General features: G+C 31.6%; 1 protein-coding gene across 1 annotated transcript; it reads left to right on the top strand.

Moving 5' to 3' along the window:
* The first annotated feature begins 1,010 nt into the window (after positions 1-1,010).
* On the top strand, positions 1,011-23,847 carry LOC111715047 (uncharacterized). The gene is made up of 5 exons (XM_023490284.1): positions 1,011-1,050; positions 21,713-21,746; positions 22,052-22,356; positions 23,379-23,572; positions 23,625-23,847. Exons 2-5 carry the CDS (start codon positions 21,730-21,732, stop codon positions 23,730-23,732), a joined length of 624 nt encoding a protein of 207 aa, XP_023346052.1. The 5' UTR covers positions 1,011-1,050; positions 21,713-21,729; the 3' UTR covers positions 23,733-23,847.
* The last annotated feature ends 1,205 nt before the right edge of the window (positions 23,848-25,052 follow it).

The raw sequence follows: 25,052 nt of genomic DNA, 5'->3' as shown, positions 1-25,052 counted from the left end.
AATTTTAAACGATATATCAATGAATGTCTTCTATATACTGGTTTTATTGGCTTGAAATATGATGATATTGAAAATTTACAAAATGGCATTTCTAACAGTGTACAAATCAAGAACTGGTTCATGTTTATAAACAGTATATATTGTATGAAGTTCACCAATATACACCTTGGCTATTCTATTTGTCAGTCATACTAGATCCTATCTGAATGTTGAAGCAAATTGTTTGTGTGCCATTTTGGTATTGAAAATAGGTTTTTAATTTTAAATTTTAAAGTTTTTTATTTATCTAATTGTTCTCTGCCATAAATATTCCATCTTTATGAGTGTAAAAAAATTTAAATATGCATTTTTTAGCGATTATGAAATAGGCGAAAAAATCCGAAAACTATGCGATGTTTCGCGAAAAAAAATCGTAATCACACGTGTTCTAGGTGCAACAATCAATTGCTGAAAAAAAACAACTCTGAGATATCAGCAATAGAAGTTTTATTTTATTACACTGTGGAAGACGATGCCTGGCCGCGTTAAACAAATCCCACGTGTGATATCGATATTTACTCTAGTTCTGAACCCTCTAGTAATAAGTTATAAGAAATAAATATACTGGAAGTATTTTATGCGTTTTCATTACAGTCTGACTCACGTCCTTTATAATACTTAATAATTTCTGTTCCTTTACTTAGGAAAATGTTTGATGAAAACTTCGCAAAAAGTTTTCCCAATTTTTTATCGCAAATTTTTGCATTTTTCGCAAGCGAACAAAATGAGAAAAGCAAAATTTTGGCTGAAATTAGTTTTTTCAAGAAAAATGCGAAATTTTCGCAATACAATTTCCCCTTCTTGCTGGAAACCATAGTTGTGAAACCACTTGGCCCTATTTTTAATTTGGACACCCTGTAGGATCTAAGTATTCAATTTTCTCCTTGTATATGATGTGAGGGAAATATTATGATAAAAAGTGCTAGATTTGAAGATTGAATAATCTTAAATAAAATATATTTTTGCATTTTAGGAATAAAATATGGAATCTGCAAATATACACAAATTAAGGTTTGCAACATTTCTATATTTAAAGACATTTCAGACATTTTTTTCAGTTTTTAGTTACCATTTTCTTTTTAGTCAAGAGTTGGGAAGTTTTGCTAATAATAATTTTAAAACCGAATTTTGTTTATTCAACATTTTTTGCTATTACATTCTATTCTATATATTCTATATCTATATTAAATTATTCTATTCTAGGAATTGAGTCATTGCCACAAACTTGATATTTCAATCTTAGACTAATTGATATAATATAATTCTTAGTTTTAATTAAGTACGGTCTACGACATTGGATTAAATAAATTTAGGGATAAGTAAATCAAACTTTGAGACAAAGACTCAATTCCTTTAAATAATCAGTGTCAAATAATTGTTTTCAATGAAGTTAATATTTGATATTTATGCAATAGAATGCAAATTACTGAAAATACTTTGCATTATTATTCTGCAATGTGCATTCTGATCAAAACTCAATCACAAACTTGAGGATTGTAAAACTCCATAATATAATCTGACACAAGTTTTGGGTCAACAATTTCATAAAACCTGAGATATAAATGATCCTTCTCCTGACAATTTGTTTTTAAAAAAATTCCAATGTTTTATCTTGTAGAAGACAACAATAAAGATATCCTGTAAATTGAAACATTATCCTCAAACACTTTATTTAATCTTTTTGCAATTTGAAGATGATTTACTCAAGATTTGTTTCTACACAAAACAATCCTAAATCTAGAATTGTTTCAACTGAAAGTTACTTCACTTTGAAGGGACTGTGATAAATGGAAGATATAGCCTGATAAATCATTTATGCTTTCCTGCACTAGAAATGCTTTAGTCACTGTTTATGAAAGTAAATAGTTTTAAATGTATGAATACCTAGTTTATTCTTAATCAGAAAAAGCATTTAAGGGCACTGTTGCTAATTGTGCATTGTGATTTTTGCATGGAGAGCGATTAGAAATATCACTTACAGTTACTTTAAATCCATTTTTTATTTAAATTTTTCTAAATCGATGGCACTTGATCACTTTAAGATGTTACTCAAAAGACATAAAAGAAACCATATTATACAGTCATGGTCGTACAAATGAAGACTACTTTCGATTTAAATGTTTGAATTCTACTTAGCACAAATATTATGGAAACAAAGAAAAATTTTCATTCAACAGCTTCTATTTGTTTACTTGTAAACTTGTAATTTGAAAAGAGTTTGTGAGAAATCAAAACTTAAATACAAAAGTCGTCTTCATTGTATTGATACGACCACTATACTTTATTTCCTTAAATTTTTTATAAAATCTTCTTAAATAGTATATTTTTAACGATACCCTATAATCCTTTATTTAGATACCAGTGATAATACTGTCAATATCTGTCCTTAATAACAGGCTAAGGGGAGGGGGCTTTTGGTGCTCCCCGCTGTAGGTTTTTGACACTATCACCGTGAAATTTTGGGACTTTTAATGAACAGTAATCTAAAGGATTTTTTGCTAAATTTTTTTTTTTTAATTCCAAGGGTAGGGTACAGGGCGGAAAAAAGTCCGGTCTGTGAAACAAAATCTAACTTTTTTGTGATTAAAGCTACAGATCTAAAAACTATTTTTTTGAAAAGCCCTTGAAAAATGAATGTAGAAACATGTGTCACACTTTGATATTTGTTCAAAACAAAAAAATATTTTTTTTATCTTTTTGACCCTTTTTTAGGCATTTTTTCCACCCTCCCTAGCACCCAAACTATTAAAGTAATCGGTATAATTTTTTTCTTTGAGCTGGCCATCAAAAATTAGGCTATTCTCTAAGGCCTTTTTCTAGGGGGGCGCCGAACGCCCCACCCCCAGGCTATACATAGATTCAGACTCCCCACCCCTTTATATGGTTAAACTAGAAAACAAGGATATATTTCTGCCAGACGTTTTAAAGAGTACCGTTGTGAATTAGCTTTTTAAATAGAAAATCAACGTTTACAATAACGCAATGCCCAGGGTTTCCATTCGCAATTTTTTTGCGCAAGTTTTGCGGAACAAAACACAAAATTTTTCTTTCTTTGTTTTGTGCGAAAAAACAACAATTGCGCAATCATTCGCAAAAGTCATTTCGCGCAAAATTGCCCTATTCCGTGTTGTATTTCGGATTGTTCTTAAAATGAGTGAACAGTCCCTTGAATTCAACGGGATGCCAGAGGTCAGTACATCCCGAGCCGTAGCAGTAGACACAAGTCGCCTGTACATTACCGCTCCGGGACCTGTGCTATATACAGCGCACAGACAGCATACAGAGGGAATCTTTCCAGATGAGATTACAGTAGGAGAAGAGGAACAGGGTTCCTGTTATTGTGCGGAACCCCGCATATATTGAGGAAGTGGAGCCGGATGGAGATGAAGTTGTTCCAGCTAATATCATTCCTCTTATCAGTGGAGACTCCTCCATTGTCACAGTCCCAGTCTCGGAGGATGAGAACGTAGCTGAGGATGCAGTAGAGGATAATGATGAGGATGAGAACGTGGATGATATCCTGGAGAAGTTGGAGAAGCGTGATGCAGAGGCCAAGGAACTCATAAAGGAGATTATGGATATCCTGTCTTCCATCCTGGAGAACATGAGCTCCCTCCAGTCTGCTGATGTCCCACAAGTTGATGTTTGGGACACATGAAAGACTTGGGAGCAAGAATACAGACTGCACCCTGATCCAAGTATAGATGAGATCAGTAGCAGGCTGTTTAACCAGGTTTGGGATCTGCTCCAGATATTACAGGAGCGGGTTGACCAGCGAACCTGTAATAATAAAGATATTAAACTGATTGACGGACTGAAGGCCATATCAGTCATGCATGCCCGACTTAGTAAATTAACTGAGAAGGCACTTAAACGTTAAGTTAGGAAACCTTGATAATAAAGGGATTCTGACTAACAATTATGTCAACAGTTTATCTTTAAGTAATATGATGTATACGTTTATAATTATGTAAATAAATGTGTTAACATTGTATTGAATGGATTTATTACTTTGGGTGTTAATAATTGCACGAGCATATAATTGTATAAGGCTTACTCTTTATGATAGAGATAGCCGTAGTATAATAATGCCAGGTTGCAAATATATATCAACAGCGCATGAGGGTTAGGCCCGAGTGATGGAAATAACCCGATCTGCAATGTTGTCAGGTTGCAAAGATTTAGATTTAAAACAAGTAGAATAACTTGAAGAATAATCTTATCAAAGTTTGCTAATTTAAGTTTGCCACTTTTACTACATCCGCTTTTACGGTGTGTGTTTCTTAGAATTCAATTCTGGAAAAATCTTGTTTTGGAATGTCTTCCTATTGGTCACTTTTACATAATTGACCAATGACAGTTAAGAAGAGTTCAAATCTCACAATTTTCTCTACAATTTTAGTTATGGACATGCATATTTCCTAAAAGTGGATTCTTCAGGCATTGGTTACTTTCTTGCATTATTTCATGTGAGATTTCAGAAATTTGATTAACAAATTTAAGAATATAATTCATACTTGATTAGGCAAAGTGACCCTTAAAGGTCACTTGAAATTATTTAATAGGATTAAAATATTGCCAAATTTTAAACTCTTTAATTTGTATTTTATTAATTTTGGTCCCTTAATTTAAACTTTTTGTAACTGGAAGTAACCAATTGAGTGTAGGATAATCGTTATCATACTCGTATATGTTTTTTTTATGCCTTTAACTATAAGAAGACAGGCATGCTTGAAAATATACAAGAAGCACTTAGATAGATTAATGCAGCTAGTTGTTCATTATTCAACAAAATTAAATGTTTCATTTCATTCACGTACACTCCGTACACTTCCAACAAAAGGAGATTGCAATTTCAACAATTTTGGAACGCGGAAACGTTTTGTTAAATATAAATATTTAAAATAAAAAATAGAAAAATTACATATTTTTGTTATGATTTATTTCACAATTTTAAAGTAACAAATATATCGGCAAAGAAAGCTTTGAAAATACAAAAAAAAAGTTATTTTTCCTGAAAAAAGTCCAAAATTTGAAAGACAATTAGTTTATGAAGTGAATAACTTACTTCTAGTTAATTTAAAGGATATTTAGTAAAGTTTAAACGACACATTAAACATTGGAGCCGTTGGTTAGAACAGGAAGAATAAATTCTACTAATTTCTATCTTAACTTTGTATGATAACAGTCATAATTTTTAGAACTTTAAAGTAGAGAAAACCTGGGTAGGTGGGAATATATGAGGGAGTAAATGAGTAAATGGGATTATATTGGGGAGTAAATGGTAAATGGGATTATATGGAGGAGTAAACGGTAAATGGGATTATATGGAGGAGTAAATGGGTAAATGGGATTATATGGGGGAGTAAATGGATAAATGGGAATAAATGGGGGGGGGGGGTACTGGTTAAATGGGTATAGATGGTGGAGGACCTGGGAAAACAAGAACCTGGGCTACCTGGGCACATGGGAATAAATGGGGAAGAACTGGGTAAATGGGAGTAGATGGGGGATATACCTTGGTAAATGGAAAGAGATGGGGGAGTACTTAAATAAATGGGGTTAGATAGGAGAGTTTTGGCTGGGTAAATGGGAAAAGATGGGGGAGTACCTGGGTAAATAGGAATATTTGTGGGAGTACGGGTTAATGGGAATTGATGGTGGAGTACCTGGATTAAATGGGAATGGATGGGGTAGTACCTTATTAAATGGGAATAGATGGGGAAGTACCTTAGAAATGAGAATATATGAGTTAGTGCTTTGATACTCCAAGACTGCACTAAAGTGCATTTACTCCGAACCAATGAATTGAATTAAATTCATCTTCAGTAAAAACTGGTTCAATTTCCTGTTTTCAGGTTCTAAAAGATTTTTATTTAGCTATGTCAGGTTTTTTGATAGATCATGATACTTAATTTTTTCTTTTGAAGATTTAAAATGCACTATAATTAAAATAAAATTTAATACAATCATTATATTTATAAGTTAATTAATTCGTTATTAGAACAATGCTTATTAACTTGTGACCGTAAAAGGGATTACAAGAGACCTTAGCAGTAATTACAAGATACAGTAGAAGTAATTACAAGAGACTGTAGAAGTAACTACAAGAGACCTACAAATAAGTAAAAGAGACCGTAGAAGTGGATACAAGAGATCGTATAAGTAATTACAAGAGACCGTAGAAGTAAGTACAAGAGACCGTAGAAGTAAGTACAAGAGACTGCAGAAGTAATTACAAGAGACCATAGAAGTTAGTACAAGAGACCATAGAAGTAAGTACAAGAGACAGTAGAAGTAAGTACAAGAGTCCGTAGAAGTAATTACAAGAGACTGTAGAAGTAAGTACAAGAGGCCGTAGAAGTAAGTTCAAGATACCGTAGAAGTAAGTTCAAGATACCGTAGAAGTAAGTAAAAGAGACCGTCGAAGTAAGTACAAGAGACCCTAGAAGTAAGTTCAAGATACCGTAGAAGTAAGTACAAGAGACTGCAGAAGTAAGTACAAGAGACCCTCCATTTAAAAAGTGTCTTGTCGTATATTGTTGTTATATCTTAAGAAGTCTGGAATTCAGTTATTTTCCTTCATTTTTTCTGTAGCATGAATTAGACACACCCCTTCAAATAGATTTTCATAGTGAAAAATATACTATAGAAAGAAATGAATGAATTAAGTTTGTACATTCCCTAACTTTCTAATTCCTATATCTTTGCAAGCCGATATCGAAATAAACCTTAAATATTTGAATTTTTTATTTAAAATATTTTTAGTTTAAAATATCGAAGGTTTACATTTTAAGTTGAACTAGGGATGGGCAAAGTACCGTTAATGGCGGGAGAGTGGAGACGTTAATGGATGATAATAAAATTGAGATCGTTAACTAACGGTGACTTTAAAACAAAAAAAAACGGAAAATACTGTTAACGAAATGAAGTTGATGGATATTTACATGTTTCCCATGGGTGTAGGTTTTACTTAAAAACTGGCTCACCAGACCTGTTTTTAAGTAGTGCAACTGTAGGGATGTTAACGTTTTCATTCTGTTGAAAAACGATCGTTTCGTTATGAAAACGACGACGAAAAATCGAAAACGAAACTATAGTTTTTAAAAACAATCGTTTTTTAAAGTCCGTTTTTTTTTTAAATTGTCGTTTTTAAAACGATCGTTTTTCAAACAACTTTCTCGATCCTTATAGACGCAACAGATAAGATAAGTAAGATCAGTAGCGATCACAATTGATAAATTTTTCGCCGTAAGTCTACACCCCTATAATTTTTCACGAATAGTTTTTTATTCTAACAAGAAAGTAAATACTAAAAAAAATCTAAAATAAAAAGAACTGTATATCTGCAGTAACTTACTTCTGTTTAAGTTTATTTTGCAAAGTTTAAACGACACATTAAACGTTAAAGCAGTTTGGGGAGTTGGGGTAAACAGTGACAATAAATCTTTATAACTACAGTCTTAACTTTTAAACTTTAATCTCTTGATATTATTTACAGGTCTCATGAAAAACCTTGTAAAGCGAATTTAAGTTGCATTTTGAGATTTCTTGGCTTTTTTTGGAATTTTGTTTTTTGTACTCTAGATCTTGAAGGGTCATTGGGNGGGAAATATTTTGCTGCTTTTAAATTTTTAAACAATTTTTCTTTATTCGGGCTTGCAATAAATTTGAGTGTCCGCAAAAACGAGTTCGTTTTCGGAAGTCTCAAACTTTTCTTATTTTATTATTTGTTTCCTTTTTAAGTTTATAACTGTACCATACATAGCACAAAGTTAACAGAACGTTTTTTTCATTTATTTAAGATGTGTCTATCCTATACATTGATTCAGACCCCCCAGCCTTTATGGTGTTAATTAAAAATAATTATATTTCAAATCAGAGGTCCATATATAATTCCGTTTCTGATCCCAAATGAAATCGGGGTTGAAAGTACATTTAGGGGCATGAAAGTATATTTAGGGGCATGAAAGTACACTTTATATTTTATTGTGAACTTTGACAAGTTTTTGTGTACGTGTACTACACTTCAGAAATGTGTACTGCATTTGGGGTGTTAAAAGATGTAAAAATTAGTATTTAATATAACCAAGAGATAAATTATGATATACAGAAAAATAAACACTTCCAATTCCACAATGCAGTCAAAGATAATATATATATAGATATGCAGGCAGGTAGAAACCTCCTTCCTAAATAGCCTGTAGCAGACAACTAATTTTTGAACCTCTGAGAGAAGGTGCAAGGAGAGACATCTATAGCAAATTGATTGCTTTCTATATTCCTTTCTCCCCTTGCTGCCATCTGTAGGAAATACGCATTTGTGTTATATAAACATACAGTACGCGTATTGCATCCTGTATAGTTTAAGTGTTGCTATCTGGACCTGTTTGACCAATAAAATTAAATTTCAAGGTAACACAAACATACAGTACGCGTTTTGTTTATGTTATGATCAGTTGTACTTAGTAAAAATATAGTAGACAAACAGAAATATTGATGATCATTTTAGGAAAGTAATGGAGTTTTTTGAGTTTTTGGGGTTAAGGGGGTGATGAGCCAGTTGTGAGCCATGAAGAGCCAGGAGCAACCGACCATAGAAGTGTTGAATGGGATGTATTGTTCGACCGGATCCTGTCCGCTATTAGGACTTTGTCCTAGATTCGATGTACTTTTTAGTCATAATTTTTATCTAAATTGCGTTAATTTACGTATGCCATTCAGTCATAGAGAACAGAATATATAGAGAGGATTTTACTCGAAAATTGTGTAAAACGGCCATTTTGTTGTACTGTTTCCATACTGCAGGTGTACTTCACATATTTATGCCATATAACCTGTTGGGCCCTGGAATATCATTTTATAGAAAATCTAAAATTCATGTTAAAAGAAACCCAAATTATGAAAAAGGCTGGTTTCATAATTGACCAATGATCATTTCACATAGACTCTATGCCTTCTACTTTACAAACGATGATTTTCCGTTATAACTATAAATCAAATGATGTTTTTATTCACCTAATTCATTATAAAGTTTATTTAACAGTTTAAAAATTCGAAATTGAAATGGATAGTCTAGGGAACATACTGCATTAATGTACTCTACTGCATATAATTTGTGAACATTTACATGATTTGTACACTTTGAACTCCCTTTCAGGCTGAAAGGAACTGAAAAAATTCATACCGCGAGATTCTTTTAATTCCTCTCTTTATATTCTATTCTCTATGCATTAAGTACAACTTGCACATTTAAACTTTGTCTAGTCAAATTCCTACCTCAGTTTTATTTTCATTGTTTAATTTGTTTCATTAAGTACAATATGCAGTATACATTGTTGATACTATAGTACGCATTTAGTGTTATCATGCATAAACAAAGTGATAAATTAGCAACAATCCAGAGGATAAAATGTCATGCGTACGACAGAGATGGTGCTGTTTGCACCTTTTCGCAAGACCTCAAAATTTATACCTGCCTGCAAATCTATATATATATTATCTTTGAATGCAGTAAGCATTCTGCAGTATGGAATTTTAACAGTGTGACATTGTATTTCCAACTGTTTACAATAACAGCATGGTTTATTTCTGTCCCTAATATCAATCAATCAATATTTGGGATTGATCTGATGGAATTATATGGACCCCTGTTTCAAATTGATAAAACATTGATATCTATTTTTTTTCTTTATTTTAAAAAGGTTTTAAGGACACCATTGTGATTCGAACCTGCTATTCAATACATGGAGGGTCACTTGTAAGAACGTTTACAGTCCCTTTATGTCCCAGAACATAATATATATTAAATATATATTTCAAATAACTCAGATCTTTTTAACAATTTTTATGAAGAATATTCAAGTTATAAAACCTGTACACTGAAACGGAAATATAAATAAACGTTCTAAAAACCTTATGTTCATATGCTTACATAAATGTATGGATAACAAGAAATTAAAGTCGCCATAACTGTATTGACCTACATGCAGACCACTCAACTGCATTGACGTACATGCAGACCACGCAACTGTATTGACGTACATGCAGACCACTCAACTGTATTAACGTACAGGGTGTCCCACGAAACATGACAATAGCAAGACGACTTGAAAGTCGTCTTTGTTTTGGTTCAGATTTCAATTTTGTTAAATAAAAGCAAAATTGTCGAAATTTAAACGAAATTGTTCATATCTCGGGCAATATTGAAAGCACAAAAAATGCAGACCACATTTTGGAAATAACAGGACAAGGAGAATTTTGTGATTATTATCTCTAGAAATTTACTTCTAAAATTAGGTTGACAAATAAACGCAGCAAATTATATCAAAAATCAAGACGACATTCAAGGCCTCTTGCATACTGTCATGTTTCGAGGGACACCCTGTACATGCAGACCACTCAACTGTATTGACATACATGCAGACCACTCACATTTTCAGAGATAGGCTATGGCTGTAAAGTTTAGTACTTTCCCGAAGGCATTTTCCCAAGCGACTACTTCCCAAGGGTATTTTCCCAAATGGCAACTTCCTTTCCTAAATGTGCAATTTCCCAAGCAGCAACTTTCCAAGTTTGTTCTAGTAGCAGCGCTTGCCCCACCCCTGATGTTTTAGTTACAAAGGTCGGCCCTTATCCCAACCTAGACGCAGTCCTGGCCCACCTTGCAGCCTGCGTCGCATCAGAAGGTCTAACCAAACTTTTGGGAAGTTGCCGCTTGGGAAATTGAACATTTTGGAAGTTACAACTTGGGAAACTGTCATTTGAGAAGTCACTCTAAGAATATTCCCCTGAAAAAACTCCATGGCTGTTTGTTATAAGCAAAACAAATTTAAATATTTGATGCTGGTTTCAATATTCATATTTCTCATTTTGTGTCAGATCTTGTCACTGAAACAAATATTCATGATCCAGGGAATTTTCCTTGTGAAATGTTGATCTATTTACAATATTTTTATCTTAAATTCAGATGGAAGGGGAGGGGGGNTAAGGGAGGGGGGTTAATTGTAAAATGTTGATCTATTTACAATGTCTTCATCTTAAATCAGGGCAAGGGGGGTGGGAGCGACTTGTGAAATATGTATGATTGTAGATTTATTTGAAATATTCATCTTATATGAAGTTTACCTGGAGTTTAAGGGGGAAGGGGGATTAAATGGTTTGGGTTTTGCATAATTTATTCTTTGCAATATGGTTTGATTTTAATATGTTTTATGGAAAAATTGGTTTCACACCATCTATAATACTTTTGGATTAATATAATAAAATGCTATTTTTTACATCATTTTTTTGTGAAGCCTGATGCCAAAACATTAAAAATAATTTGCAAACCCTTCTCTATTTTTTAAAACAAAATTGACAATACTTTTTATAAGTTAATTTAAAACTAAAATCTTTCAGAAATCCAAAAGTCGGAAATTATTTCAGGTTTTTATTCAAAATGTATTAAATTATGTCATCGGTTCGAAGTAGATGCAAGTCTAGTCTTATCAAGGTACTCCTTTTTAACACTCCATATCCATTTACTCAGGTACTCCCCCATCTAATCTTATTTACCCAGGTACTCCATATCTATTCCTATTTACCCAGGTACTCCCCCATCTATTCATATTTACCCAGGTACTCCCCCATATTTTCCTATTTGACCAGGTACTCCCCAATCTATTCCCATTTATTAAGTTTTCCCCCATATATATTACCATTTATCCAGTATACAAACCAATCTAGTGTTTTTTCAATAAAAACTTTTCTTAAGTTAACAACTTTAAAAAAAAATTGTGACAGAAATATAAAGCATAATTTGTAAATATTAACATTAATTGTACAATTTGAACGATATTTTTCAAGGCTTAAAGGAACTGAACAGATGCATACCAAGGGCAAAGGGAAAGCATTATTTTCCTTCTATTATAATCTTTCTTCTGTGCTTTAATAAAAAAGTTAAGATAGAAATTAGCAGAATTTATTCTTCCTGTTCTAACCAACTGCTCCAATGTTAAATGTGTCGTTTAAACTTTACTAAATATCCTTTAAATTAACTAGAAGTAAGTTATTCACTTCATGAACTAATTATCTTTCAACTTTTAGACTTTTCCTCTGAAAACTTTGTTTTGTATAAATTTTTCTGTTAGCTTTACACTACTGTCTTTAAACTTATTTGATATTTATTTTTTATTGTTTTATGAGGATCGGCTTAAACCTGTACTCTCTGATCACCCAGTTACTCCTCAGCAGCCTCCCCGACGTGGAAGACCTCCGTCGTCTCCAGCTCCGTTAGCTTCGGCTCCGTTGGCTCCTGCCTCTCCAGCACCTCTCCAGAGAGCCCCAATAATGAAGAAGAAGGTTCGGTTCTCACCTCAACAACTTTCTCCTCTCCCAGTGCATAGGAACCCGCGAAGAGAAGTCCGGGATAACCATCGGGTGTTTCATCATCTTCATCACCTCGATGCTGGGGGGACCCCTGTGGAGACCCTGGAATATCCTCTTTTTCCCGGAAACTCTGTAAACCAAAACAAATATATTTACACAATTACATTGTTGTAATTTATACAAAAATATAAATGCAGTCCGTTTATATCTTTGTTATTTTGCGTCGCTACAATATCATAATTGCTTCTTTTCCTACGAGTAACTGCAAGTATGCAGTAACTTTATTAATAACGAATTGAAAATAAATATGAAATCAAAAACCTGTGTGGTATGAGGGAGGGAGTGCAGGACTGACGTCAGCTCCGCGAAATAGTCTCCTGTCCGCAGGATGATCTCAAAGCCTTGCAATATGGGCTCGAAGCCCTGCATGTGCGAGACGGACTTCAAGCCTTGCAATCTGCAGCCCCACCTGTGGTTTTTACTTTTCAATCGAACTTTCTGGCTAAATGCATCAAAAACCATCCAATTACTATACACAGCGCAAACCAAAATGCTTTGAAATTGTGGTCAACGCATAGATTTCAAGTATTCATTTATTCAATTGATTATACCCCACTAGAATTAATATATCTTACTTTTTCCATTTAAACTGTAAATTGAAAGAATGTGCAGGCTTGAATTTAAAGAAAGTAAAATTAGGCTTTTTTATTCCTAATTTCTTTACTTACTTTACAAATAAAAAATGTGTATGTAGAGGGTATTAGCTATTAGATCAGTTGTATAAATTATCTCTCCTTGGAATATTTAAAAAAAGGAATGAAGGATACTGCATGTTGCATGTTAGCAATATTCAGGGATGAAGCATTACAAAATATTCTTATAATAAATAGTTAGATAATATATGTAATTACATCCTTTGATCTGGGTTGAGTGTTGAGTATTTAGAATTTTTCTATTGTGACTTGCTATTATGCTGATCATGTTAGGCATGCAGCTGTAGGAAACTTTCACAGTATTCCTGTTGAAGTATTTTTTCAGTGGAGAAGTTTTACCAAAATGTTTATCTATAAGTTTCAGGAAGTTCTTTGCTAGGTTGCTTGATACACACTCATTATATGGTGGGTTAAACCAGATTATTTTTCGTTTCCTAGATCTTCGGGTGTTATTGGATAGGTTGTTATTCAGCTTGTCAGGATATATGTACTGTAGTTTCTCTGAATATCCTGCAGCTTTTAGAGCTTCATCATACTATTATATATATATATATCATTTACTATTTTTTTGTCGGACATGCTTAGTTCTTGTTAGTTTTGCGTGGCATAGATCAATTAGAAATGAGAGTAAAACCTGTATTTGAGTATCCGGTGTGTAATTTCCAAAAATGATTTATTATACAACTGTCTCGCAACTTTTCGCAACCCAGAGGGCCTGCTAATAATTTTGTGGCCATAAATTGAAAATTACAGTATATAAAGAACAGTATATAGGGACTTTAACAGTTTATTTCATCAGAATGAAATTAAGTGGCTGAAATGCCCGGCAATACCCGTTGGATTTTGAAAACATTTGAAAAAAAAATTTAAATTTGAAGAAAAAACTTACTTTGGTTCAATTTTGTGCCAAATAATTTTTGATATATTGCTTTATAGCAATTTAAAACTTTGTAAAGTTTGTGAATGTGAAAGGCATGTTTGACCGATGGGTAAGATGAGATAAAATATATTTTATTGCTATAACAAAAAAATTAAAGTTATAATGTTACACCTGCAAAAAATGTGCAATTATTTTTATATTGTATTTTTTAACCTTTTTTTGGCATTTTTTCAACCCTCCCTGGCAACCAAACTATAAAAGTTATCGATCTAATTTTCTTTTAATGAGCTGGACTATGACTATGCATTTTAACCCTTTACCTATTCTCTATGGCTTTTTCTAGAAAGGGGGCGTCTCGCAGAGAAATTTAAATTTAAATTACATTTAAAATAAATAAGATCATGATATAAATAAACTCCATTAAAATCACCATATTTTTTCTAAATCAAAATACAATAATATTTAGAGTATCAGTTTTAATTTAAAATGAAGGTTTGAGTGGTTTAGTATTCAACTAAGTGAATTTACATGGTCTAACGCTTAACCATTTTTCCCTTAAAGAGGATAGACGCAACAGAAATAAAATTAGAAGTGATCGAATCCGATTTTAAATAGAATTCGGTCCAACCCTCTTTTATTTGTTTAATTTTTGCGAACACTCCTTTTAACGGATATTTTCTATATTTGTTTGTAAAGTGTAACAAGGATAATGTAGAATAGAATATACTGAGCATAGATTAATAACAATACAGATAGAAGACTAGATTTGGTCTTTTCAATATATAAGGGTTTTTCATTCATAATAACCCTGAGTCAGTAGACCAAAGGAGTTAGGAAAGTTTTCTTTTTGTCTTGTAATTTACTTCGGCACGCCTCAGGGTTATTGTCAACTAAAAACCCCTAAACCTTGAAAAGACGACAGTGTTCTATCTGTATTGTTGTTAATCTATGACACTAAGTAACAAATGAATGAAGATTATGCCTGAAGATTAGTCAATGTTACAGAATAATCTAAATAAATGAATGTTTTATCCATTAAACCAACCCATGTTCTCTAGATCTAATATACAATGTACGTGTAGGACATGCAAATTGTGCATACATAATATCAGGGTGTCTCATACAAACATTGGAAATGAGACACAAATTTTCCAGTAAATGTAAGGCTCAATGAACCCTGAATTAAAGACCCAGCTGGGAATATTTTTAGTGAGGGGGGGGGGGCTGTGCACCCAGTGCCCCCTATATATTATTACAACAGTTGGTATCTTTCTAAGCAAAAATTTTTGTCTTTTTTAGAGTATCCTCTTTCATATTCATCAATCATTCATGAATTAAAGATTATTTAAATAATGTAGAATAAAACTTTATATAATTGTAGACATTTTAATTTATGTTTTTTATAAAAACTGGAACTGTTAGATTGTCAAAGGCCCAAGAAGTATGTAAAACATATTCATCTAAATAATTCATACTTTAGAACAATTATATGAACGTGGTCACCAAAATTTAAAGTAAACAGCGCTCTTCAGAAGTGTGTTTTGCATATACTATACAGGGTTACCCGTAAAGGATGAGACTTCAGAGACGACTTTATAGAAGGTCTTTAATCCATTTTCTAAATTTTATTGCTCTCTACAGAAGTAAACTGGTTTCTTTCATTTAATAAATAATTTAAACCTAAGTTAAATCATTGAATAGTAAGATCTAAAGAAATCATTTAAAGTCTCATCATTTATGAGTAACTCTGTATGACGACAAAAAGTGCAAGAATTAACAAAATAAGTTCGATCAAATTTTAACAATTATTATTGAAATCAAAAGGACTAAAATTGTCAACAACTCTTTGTCCTTTGAAAGATATTTAAGTTTGAATCAGGCATAGGTTACAAGGACAATTGTAGCAGAGAACAAATTTTGGGCAGGACAAATGCTATTTGTATAACATTTGTTGGATAGATAATGTTTTATAATAATATTAAATAGGACAAATAATAGGACAAATGAAGTTTAGGGCAATTATAGTGCAGGACAAATGAAGTTCAGGACAACAATGTCCAGGACAAATGAAGCTTAGGGCAATTGAAGTGCAGGACAAATGAAGTATAGGACAATTGAAGTGCAGGACAAATGGCGTGCTAGGAAACAAGATGTAGAGGACAAATGACCTATATGACAACTATACGCAGTAAAAATAAAGTCTAGGACAAATAAAGTCTAGGACATATAAAGTGTAGGAAAAATGTTAAGTGTAGGAAAAAAATAGAAGGACAAATAAAATGTAGCACAAATGATGCCTAGAATATTGGTTTTTTTTTGTTTTCATATTTTTTCCGAAAATATGAATTTTTAGTTAAATAGGACTTCTTTTCATAGTTCGTAGATTTGTGTGGAGTGTCCTCAGCGCAAAAAAAAACACGATTGATATAAAAAAAAAATTTAACGCCCAACTCACTTTTTTGAGGTCTTTAGGGTAAGATGTAAGTTTCAATATTATGTAAATTTAAAGCATATTTTTATTTTTAATATGTTTTATAAAATCCAGGAAAATATCATCTGTCAAAGTTTAGAAAAGATTTTCGATCAAAATGGAATATCTTATGCAAAAAGTTTACCCAGCCTCTCTTCCTATTCAATCTAAATCATGGTCAGAAAAAATATGAATGTTTTTTAGATTACCCCTCCCCCCCAACACACATTTTCAATCTCCCCCCCCACACACACGTTTTTAGATTACCCCTCCCCAACACACGTTTTCAATTAAAAAACATTGTTTAAAAATAAGAGCTCATGAAGTGAAAATAGACTAATAGATAAATACATATGTATACTTATATGTAATGTAATTTTAAGTCTTGTCTGTGGTTGTTAAGTATTGTGGATGGTTTCCAAGTATTGTGTATTGTTGCTAATTATTGTCTTGGTTGTTAAGTGTTGTGTATGGTTGTTAAGTGTTGTGTATGGTTGTTAAGTGTTGTGTATGGTTGTTAAGTGTTGTGTATGGTTGTTAAAGTGTTGTGTATGCTTGGTAAGAGTTGTGCATGATTGTTAGGTGTTGTGTATGATTTTTAAGTGTTTTGTATGATTGTCAAGTGTTGTGTATGATTGTTAAGTGTTGCGTATAATTGTTAAGTGTTATGCTTGATTGTTAAGTGTTGTGTATGATTTTTAAGTGTTGTTTTGTATGGTTGTTAATTGTTTTGTGAATGCTTGTTGAGTGTTGTTGTGTATGGTTGTTAGGTGTTGTGAGTGCTTGTTAAGTGTTGTTTTGTATGGTTGTTAACGGTTGTGTAAAGTTATTAATTTGAATAGTAAGATTTAAAGAAAAATTTACTTTAAGATGATTTTCTGGAGGTAAACATCTAAAGAGATGTTTTTGCCAGAAGCACTCTACAAGATGATTTTCAAATATAATGCTTTTTTGGTTTGAGTGACTACACACTTTTATAAAAATACCTTGAATTCAACTTTGAATCAATCTATGTATTTTTCAAGGGACGAATCAATCTATGTATTTGTCAAGGGACGAATCAATCTATGTATTTGTCAAGGGACGAATCAATCTATGTATTTGTCAAGGGACGAATCAATTTATGTATTTGTCAAGGGACGAATCAATCTATGCATTTGTCAAGGGACGAATCAATCTATGTATTTGTCAAGGGACGAATCAATCTATGTATTTGTCAAGGGACGAATCAATCTATGTATTTGTCAAGGGACGAATCAATCTATGTATTTGTCAGGGGACGAATCAATCTATGTATTTGTCAAGGGAAGAATCAATCTATGTATTTGTCAAGTGACGAATCAATCTATGTATTTGTCAAGGGACGAATCAATCTATGTATTTGTCAAGGGACGAATACTTCAAAAAGTAAATGCAGTGATAACTAGAAAAAATTGAATGATTTTTGATTGTTTGTTTTTTCATTTATATTGAAATATATAATTCATACTTAATCTAACAAAGATTTTAAGGACATCATTGTGAAACAGGCAAGACCAATTATGGGTCACTTGGAGTCACGTTTACAAACCCTTTTGCCATCTGCCATGACATTAGTGACATCTCTGAAGATATTCAAAGGTCGTAATTTTTTTGTTAAATACCAGTATCGTTTAATCTGAAAGCCTGATGTCCAAAGTAAGTTTCTTTTAAACTTCAGTATCTAGAGGTTTTATTCCTTCATTTTAACTATTTCTGCAGGACATGACCAACATCACCGAGGGATGCCGAAGAGGAATCAAATTAATCTGAGCTGGGAATTTTAGAATGGATAACCTTTAATCCCGACTACTTAATCCGAATATCCACTGTGGAAACGTTTAATCTTAGTCCTTAATCCACTCTTTTTCTTTCTCTTTGGATATCCGTACATTATTTACTCCAATGAGAGTGCAGGAATATAGTTCGTAAATTGTATTGACCAATGACAGCCTTGAAAATAAATTCTTTCCCATGAGAGAAATCCGCAATTTCTAACAAATAAAGAATTTGTTGTCGGCCATTTTGTAAATTGATGGGGGAAGAAAATTATTTGATAACAGGTTCGAGATTCTTTTATAACCAATTTTATTTAATGTATTAATAAATAAATTAGTGAGAAATTAAGTGAGGGCCCTTTCAGTCAAGAAAACGAACCAATCTGGCATTCTTAGAATCCAATTTGTTGATCTAAATATTTAATCTCAAGACTAACTTAATCTCGAGATTATGTTAGTCTCGAGATTAGCAAAAAAAAGAGGATTAAGCATTAATCCTGATATCCACCATTCTAAAGTTCTCAGCTCAGTACTGCCTTTTGCACCAGAATGAGAATAATCTTGTACCAGAAATGCACTTCACAAAAGTTCTGAATTCTGCCGTGTTAAAAAAAATTAAAAATTAAAAATAGAGTTTTGCCCAAAACTCAAATTTGCTAGTTCCTATATTTTGCAACCTTAAATGGTGTATAAACCTAGACTATTTGATCTAACTAAATTCATAGTTTGAAATATCAACATCAGGTTGCATAGATAAAAAGATTTTAAAATCAGAATTTCTGGGCGAAAAATAATTCCTTTGAAAATCTGGAGCCTCATTTTTAAATGTAGCTGAAGTTTGGCGGTAGAACCATATCCTAGAACTAGGTCATTCATTCATTTCATATTTTTAAGCTTTTCTATTTGAAATGGAATTAATGAATGATATGAAATAACATCTGTTCGAGAGTTCTAAACCTAGAAAAAGAATAAGTTATTGCGAACAGGTCATTCTGAATATTGAAACATTTGAAAAGTTGAATAACCCTACATTATCTGGGACACAGAGATAAATGGAATAAAAATGTTGAGCGTCAAAAAGACCTTCCCTTACTATCCCTAAATCTAAAGTCTATAAGATAGTTAATGAAAGACTATAATATTAATATCTTTTCACAAGGAAGTTCCATATCATAATACATGAAAAATCAAAATAAACTTAGTGATGAAAGTTGTAAATACAGTCACTATGTGACACAGTGACATGGCTTAACCTTTTAATAGAGTTATTTGAAAATTAGAATTTTTGTTGCGTAATTAGTTAATTTTTGAAGTTTTTAAAGCGGGGATGTCCTTGACCTTTGAAGGGTTAAAAAAACTGTGATTTGTCTTTTTTACGTTAAGAATTTCATTCATGTTTTAGCATCAGCAACACATGTTTCCTGGCAAAAAAAAAGTAAGAAGTAAGAACAATTGTTTTTACAACTCTCAGTTCTTTACTACATCTTACTAGCTATAGAAGTACCAGTAGTAACAATACACTTTTCATTGTAAGTATTGTAGTACCAGTAGTATCAATACACTTTTCATTATAAGTATAGATGTACCAGTAGTAACTATACACTTTTCATTGTAAGTATAGAAGTACCAGTAGTATCAATACACTTTTCATTGTAAGTATTGTAGTACCAGTAGTATCAATACACTTTTCATTATAAGTATAGTAGTACCAGTAGTAACTTTACACTTTTCATTGTATGTATAGTAGTACCAGTAGTAACTATACACTTTTCATTGTAAGTATAGTAGTACCAGTATTAACAATACACTTTTCATTGTAAGAATAGTAGTACCAGTAGTAACAATACACTTTTCATTGTAAGTATAGTAGTACCAGTAGTATCAATACACTTTTCATTATAAGTATAGTAGTACCAGTAGTAACAATACACTTTTCATTGTAAGTTTTTGATCTTACATACAATGTTTATTTATTATCCAAAGGATTATTTCCTAAAAACTTTTAAAGAAAAATGGAAAAAATTATTTGAATTTCTTTTTTTTAGCCTAAAACAACCCCCGGCCACCGCTGAGTGTTCACAAAAAAATTTAACCCAATCGGTCCAGCCGTTTGACCGGCTGTAGGCAATATATATATACGAATGTCTTGTTTTATTATATAGATTAAATAAATTTACAATTTTTCACCAGAGTCTAATATTAAACTTTCTCAATTTTAAATTTGAATTTCCCGGGAAAAATCTGAACCAATCAGAGAAAAGGATTTAAAGAATTATTACGTAAGTATCGGTATTCGGTAATTAGCTGTTTTTTAAATTTTAAGTTATTTACGTGACGGAGAACAAAACATATTTCCAGTTACAACCGTATTTTGGGTTTACATGCAAACATTAATTAATCTAAAACGTAAAATTTATTAAATCAAGGTTTTACTTTTAAATATATCGTAATTAGTTGAATGCTGCTTACCGCTGAATGATGATTATAGACAAACAGGGATTGCGAGATTTCAAGATTTTAACCCTGTGTTTAAATCTTAACTCCTCAATTTCGGCGAGTTAAATATTTAACCACAGGGTTAAATATTTAACCTCACGGTTAAAGTTCATGTTTAAATTAAGTCAGAAGTGGCATTTAACCATGAACTTAAAATTTAAGTCAAAACTTTTCGTTCTTTAGTTTTAGACTCAGTAAAAGTAAAAAAACTAGAGTTGTATTATTCTGAAATAATTTCAATATTTTTGATGCAAATATTATAGTACAGTGCTTTGGAAGTTCATTTGCTTTAACAGAAATTAGTGCATTTTGGACCACACTCCTCTAGACCAAAGGCTAAGATCGATTTAATAGGACATTGCACATAACTGGTAATGCTTTGTGACATCTTAGAACAAAAAAAGATATCAATCTTAAAATAAATTTACTTTAATATGAGCAAGGTTATAATTGCCAGAAGAAATTTTAACGGTGTGGTCCAACCAAGGTTATAAGGCAAGAAAAGTTATCTCAGATGTGTACACATCTTTTGTACCACAGTGTACTGTCGGATGTGAAAGCCCGACATGGATCCATCTTTCACATAAAAAATCAATGAAATATTCTGGTCATTGGAAACAAAATTATCAAAATCAAATGTTTTTACCCTCCTCGGAAACTAAACAAACACTGATGCATCTTGTTTACAAATTCCGTCCAGAGAGAACTGGTTTCAAAACGTACGCAATTAACTTTCCTTGCATTATAACCTTGAATATGAGGAAGGAGATGTTGCCTTTTTATTTTTAGAAAATAATGATTTTACTTTATATTATATCATATTGGAATCATAATATCATGCCTAGCAGTTCTATGTTTAGTTATACACCTGACTAAAAATTCGGTTGCAGGGGGGGGGGGGATTAAATAAATAAAAGTTCTCATTTTATAACAACTCTAACTTTTTTAGGAAACTCTTTAAGAAGAATGTGGCAAACAAATAGGTACTCTTCATATTCATACATTTATTGTCTGCCATTTTATATGAAAATTATAAGAGAATCAAAATTTATTTTAAACTTCCTGTTCAAGAGGTTCATTCTTTACAAACATTATTCTTGATTTGCTCAACTTTTAGTGGAACAAACCAAATTGGCATTTTAAAACTTAATTCATTGTTAAATGGTAGTTTTATTTATTGGGTTTCCAAATTCAAAAAATTTTGGTTTTTAATTTAGTCCTTTTAGAATTATAATGTATGTTGTTTTATATAAATAATATGATTTTAATTATCATAAATTTTGCTTAGTTATGTATCAGAACAGCAGTTGTATGATCAATCAACGATAGGATTCCAATCATTTCCAGCGCCATCAAATTCATATTTAAACTCTTCAAACTCATCTTCTCCGACAAAATCATCATCATCATCATCTGATGTCAACTATACAGGTTGGACAAATGGGCCAAACTCCTGGGACCATCAAAATGGTTGGAACACTAATTATAGAGCACCCAGTAGATCATCATTAGCAACCCTGCAGATACAAGATGATGATGTGGAACTCCCCAGGGATATTATTGAAGGAATTGATCGAATAATATCAATTACAGGGAATATTAGTTTCAAAACTAACACTCGGCCAAGTTCTAACACTGAGGGTAAAAAAATGGGCCAAATCTGGAAAGTTTTCTCTTTCAAGAGTATATTTCTTTAAATCCAAGACGAGTAGAACAAAATTACACCATATGTTTAGAAAAAATGGCTAAAACTATATATTGAAACAATAAATGTCAATTTTAAACTAATAATAAAGTGTGAGAATTAGTTTTTGATGATTCTTGATTTCATTTTCGAACATATTCCTATTTTGAAACAATTACCGGATTTCAGCTAATGTCGCGTTTTCGGAACATATCCTGGTTTTAAGACAATTACCTGTATTCTTATCAATGTCAAATTTTAAGTATTTACGTACTTTCGTAACATCAAAACAAGATTTTTTTGATAAGGTAAAATATAAACAAATTAGAAAATAAGAACAAACTGTTCTTTTATAAATCAAAAATCATTAAAGCATTGAGAAACCAAAAAAAAAATCATTTGTTCTTACAATATAGATTTAACTAGAAATGCGCGAAACTGTTTGTTTAAAATGCTTGAAAATAAGTCATTGATATTTTCTAATTTAACTGATAAAATTCGGAAACTTAAATTCTAGTAATAATTTAGAAATTTAATTTTTTGTTTTCAGTGATTTATTTTGTAAGTTATGAAAGTGAGTGTTGGTTGGAATTGCGGATTATACTCAAAAACGGGAAAGTGGGTTTTGTCTCGAAAACGCGACAATGTTTTAAATTCATGTTATGTTCGAAAATGGAAAACCTGACATAGTCTTGAAAACGGTCAATAGATTTAATGTAAAAAGAACTCCTATTAGTTTTGATTTAAAATCCAGTTTAAAATGGGGAATTGTTGTCTTCGTCATGTTTAATAAGTGTTGCTTATAGTTTTTATTATCAACTTTTACTCTGGATATGGGCCGGGATCCCAAAAACCCAGTCTTTCTATGTGTTACCATTTCTAACACTTTGTGTTAGTGTTAGTTTTGGAACTAATGTCCTCTGAATTACAGGATTTGATTTCAAATCTCATAATTCCGGGAACTCTGGGGAAAGGAAGGAAGAAGAAGAAAGGTCAGAAAGTACAAGTTCTAGTCCAAACAAGTGCGCTGGGAAGAGTATGAAAGGTTGGCTCGGGAACATAATGTTCCAAGATTTGAACGGAGAAAACTCAAAAGAAATAGGGCGGATAACATCAAAGAAAATTGTAGGTAGAAAACGTATTTTTTTTTGTTTAATAGTAAAACATATTTTTTTAGAATAAGGGAAAAGTTGATTGGAGTGGAGTTGTAGAACAAGTATTTAATGATGAATTTGACTCAAGAACAACAGTGGGAAAAAGATTAAACTCAAATTTTAGTATTTAATGATGAATTCGACTCCAGAACAACATGAAACTCAAGTTTTAGAGCTTTTACATTTTTACTTTTTTTTATCGATTTTTTGATGCAAAAATGTAGTCGTGATGAATCTCAGATTGTATCTAAGAAATATACAAATATGTATAAAAATGTTTAGTTATTGTTAATCAGTATTATCTACAATATTCATGTTAGAATATATGTGTGATAAATGTAAGAAATGAATGACAACAAACCAGTTGTAATAACATACAAAATAAGTTCTCAAAGCAATTATTTCTTGAGCGATGGGAGACCTAGTTTTGTTTCTTTTTCCCAAAATGGAAAACATCAAGTTTTTATATGATATATGATAGATATGGTATAGATAAATCATAGATTTGGGATAGATATATGATAGATATGGTATAGATATATTATAGATTTGGTATAGATATATGATAGATATGGTATAGATAAATTATAGATTTGGGATAGATATATGATAGATATGGTATAGATATATGATAGATATGGTATAGATATATGATAGATATGGTATAGATATATGATAGATATGGTATAGATATATGATAGATATGGTATAGATATATGATAGATATGGTATAGATATATGATAGATATGGTATAGATATATGATAGATATGGTATAGATATATGATAGATATGGTATAGATATATGATAGATATGGTATAGATATATGATAGATATGGTATAGATATATGATAGATATGGTATAGATATATGATAGATATGGTATAGATATATGATAGATATGGTATAGATATATGATAGATATGGTATAGATATATGATAGATATGGTATAGATATATGATAGATATGGTATAGATATATGATAGATATGGTATAGATATATGATAGATATGGTATAGATATATGATAGATATGGTATAGATATATGATAGATATGGTATAGATATATGATAGATATGGTATAGATATATGATAGATATGGTATAGATATATGATAGATATGGTATAGATATATGATAGATATGGTATAGATATATGATAGATATGGTATAGATATATGATAGATATGGTATAGATATATGATAGATTTGGTACAGATATATGACATAGATGATAAATGGTATAGATATTTAATGATATTGATAATGCAAATGCAACGGCTCCCATCAAATATATTGTACTATACTACTGTGGGAAAATTATATGAGTGTACTGTACCAGTTGTAGAGGATAAACTAGGTTACCTCGCTCAACTGATCAGTTGCATGAGTAATCATAAGTTTGCATCTCAGGTAAAGGGACTGTAAGGGTAATTTTAAGAAATTCTCCA

This window comes from Eurytemora carolleeae, unplaced genomic scaffold (genome assembly GCF_000591075.1).
Source record: "Eurytemora carolleeae unplaced genomic scaffold, Eaff_2.0 scaffold1688, whole genome shotgun sequence".
NCBI lineage: Eukaryota > Metazoa > Arthropoda > Copepoda > Calanoida > Temoridae > Eurytemora > Eurytemora carolleeae.
This window is presented reverse-complemented; position numbering and strand designations above follow the sequence as displayed.

Excerpts from the sequence above, each read along its gene's own strand:
- LOC111715047 (XM_023490284.1), top strand. Across the intron at positions 22,357-23,378 it reads TCGAATAATATCAATTACAG|GATTTGATTTCAAATCTCAT; the intron begins GGAATATTAGTT and ends TCTGAATTACAG. Across the intron at positions 23,573-23,624 it reads GGATAACATCAAAGAAAATT|AATAAGGGAAAAGTTGATTG; the intron begins GTAGGTAGAAAA and ends ATATTTTTTTAG.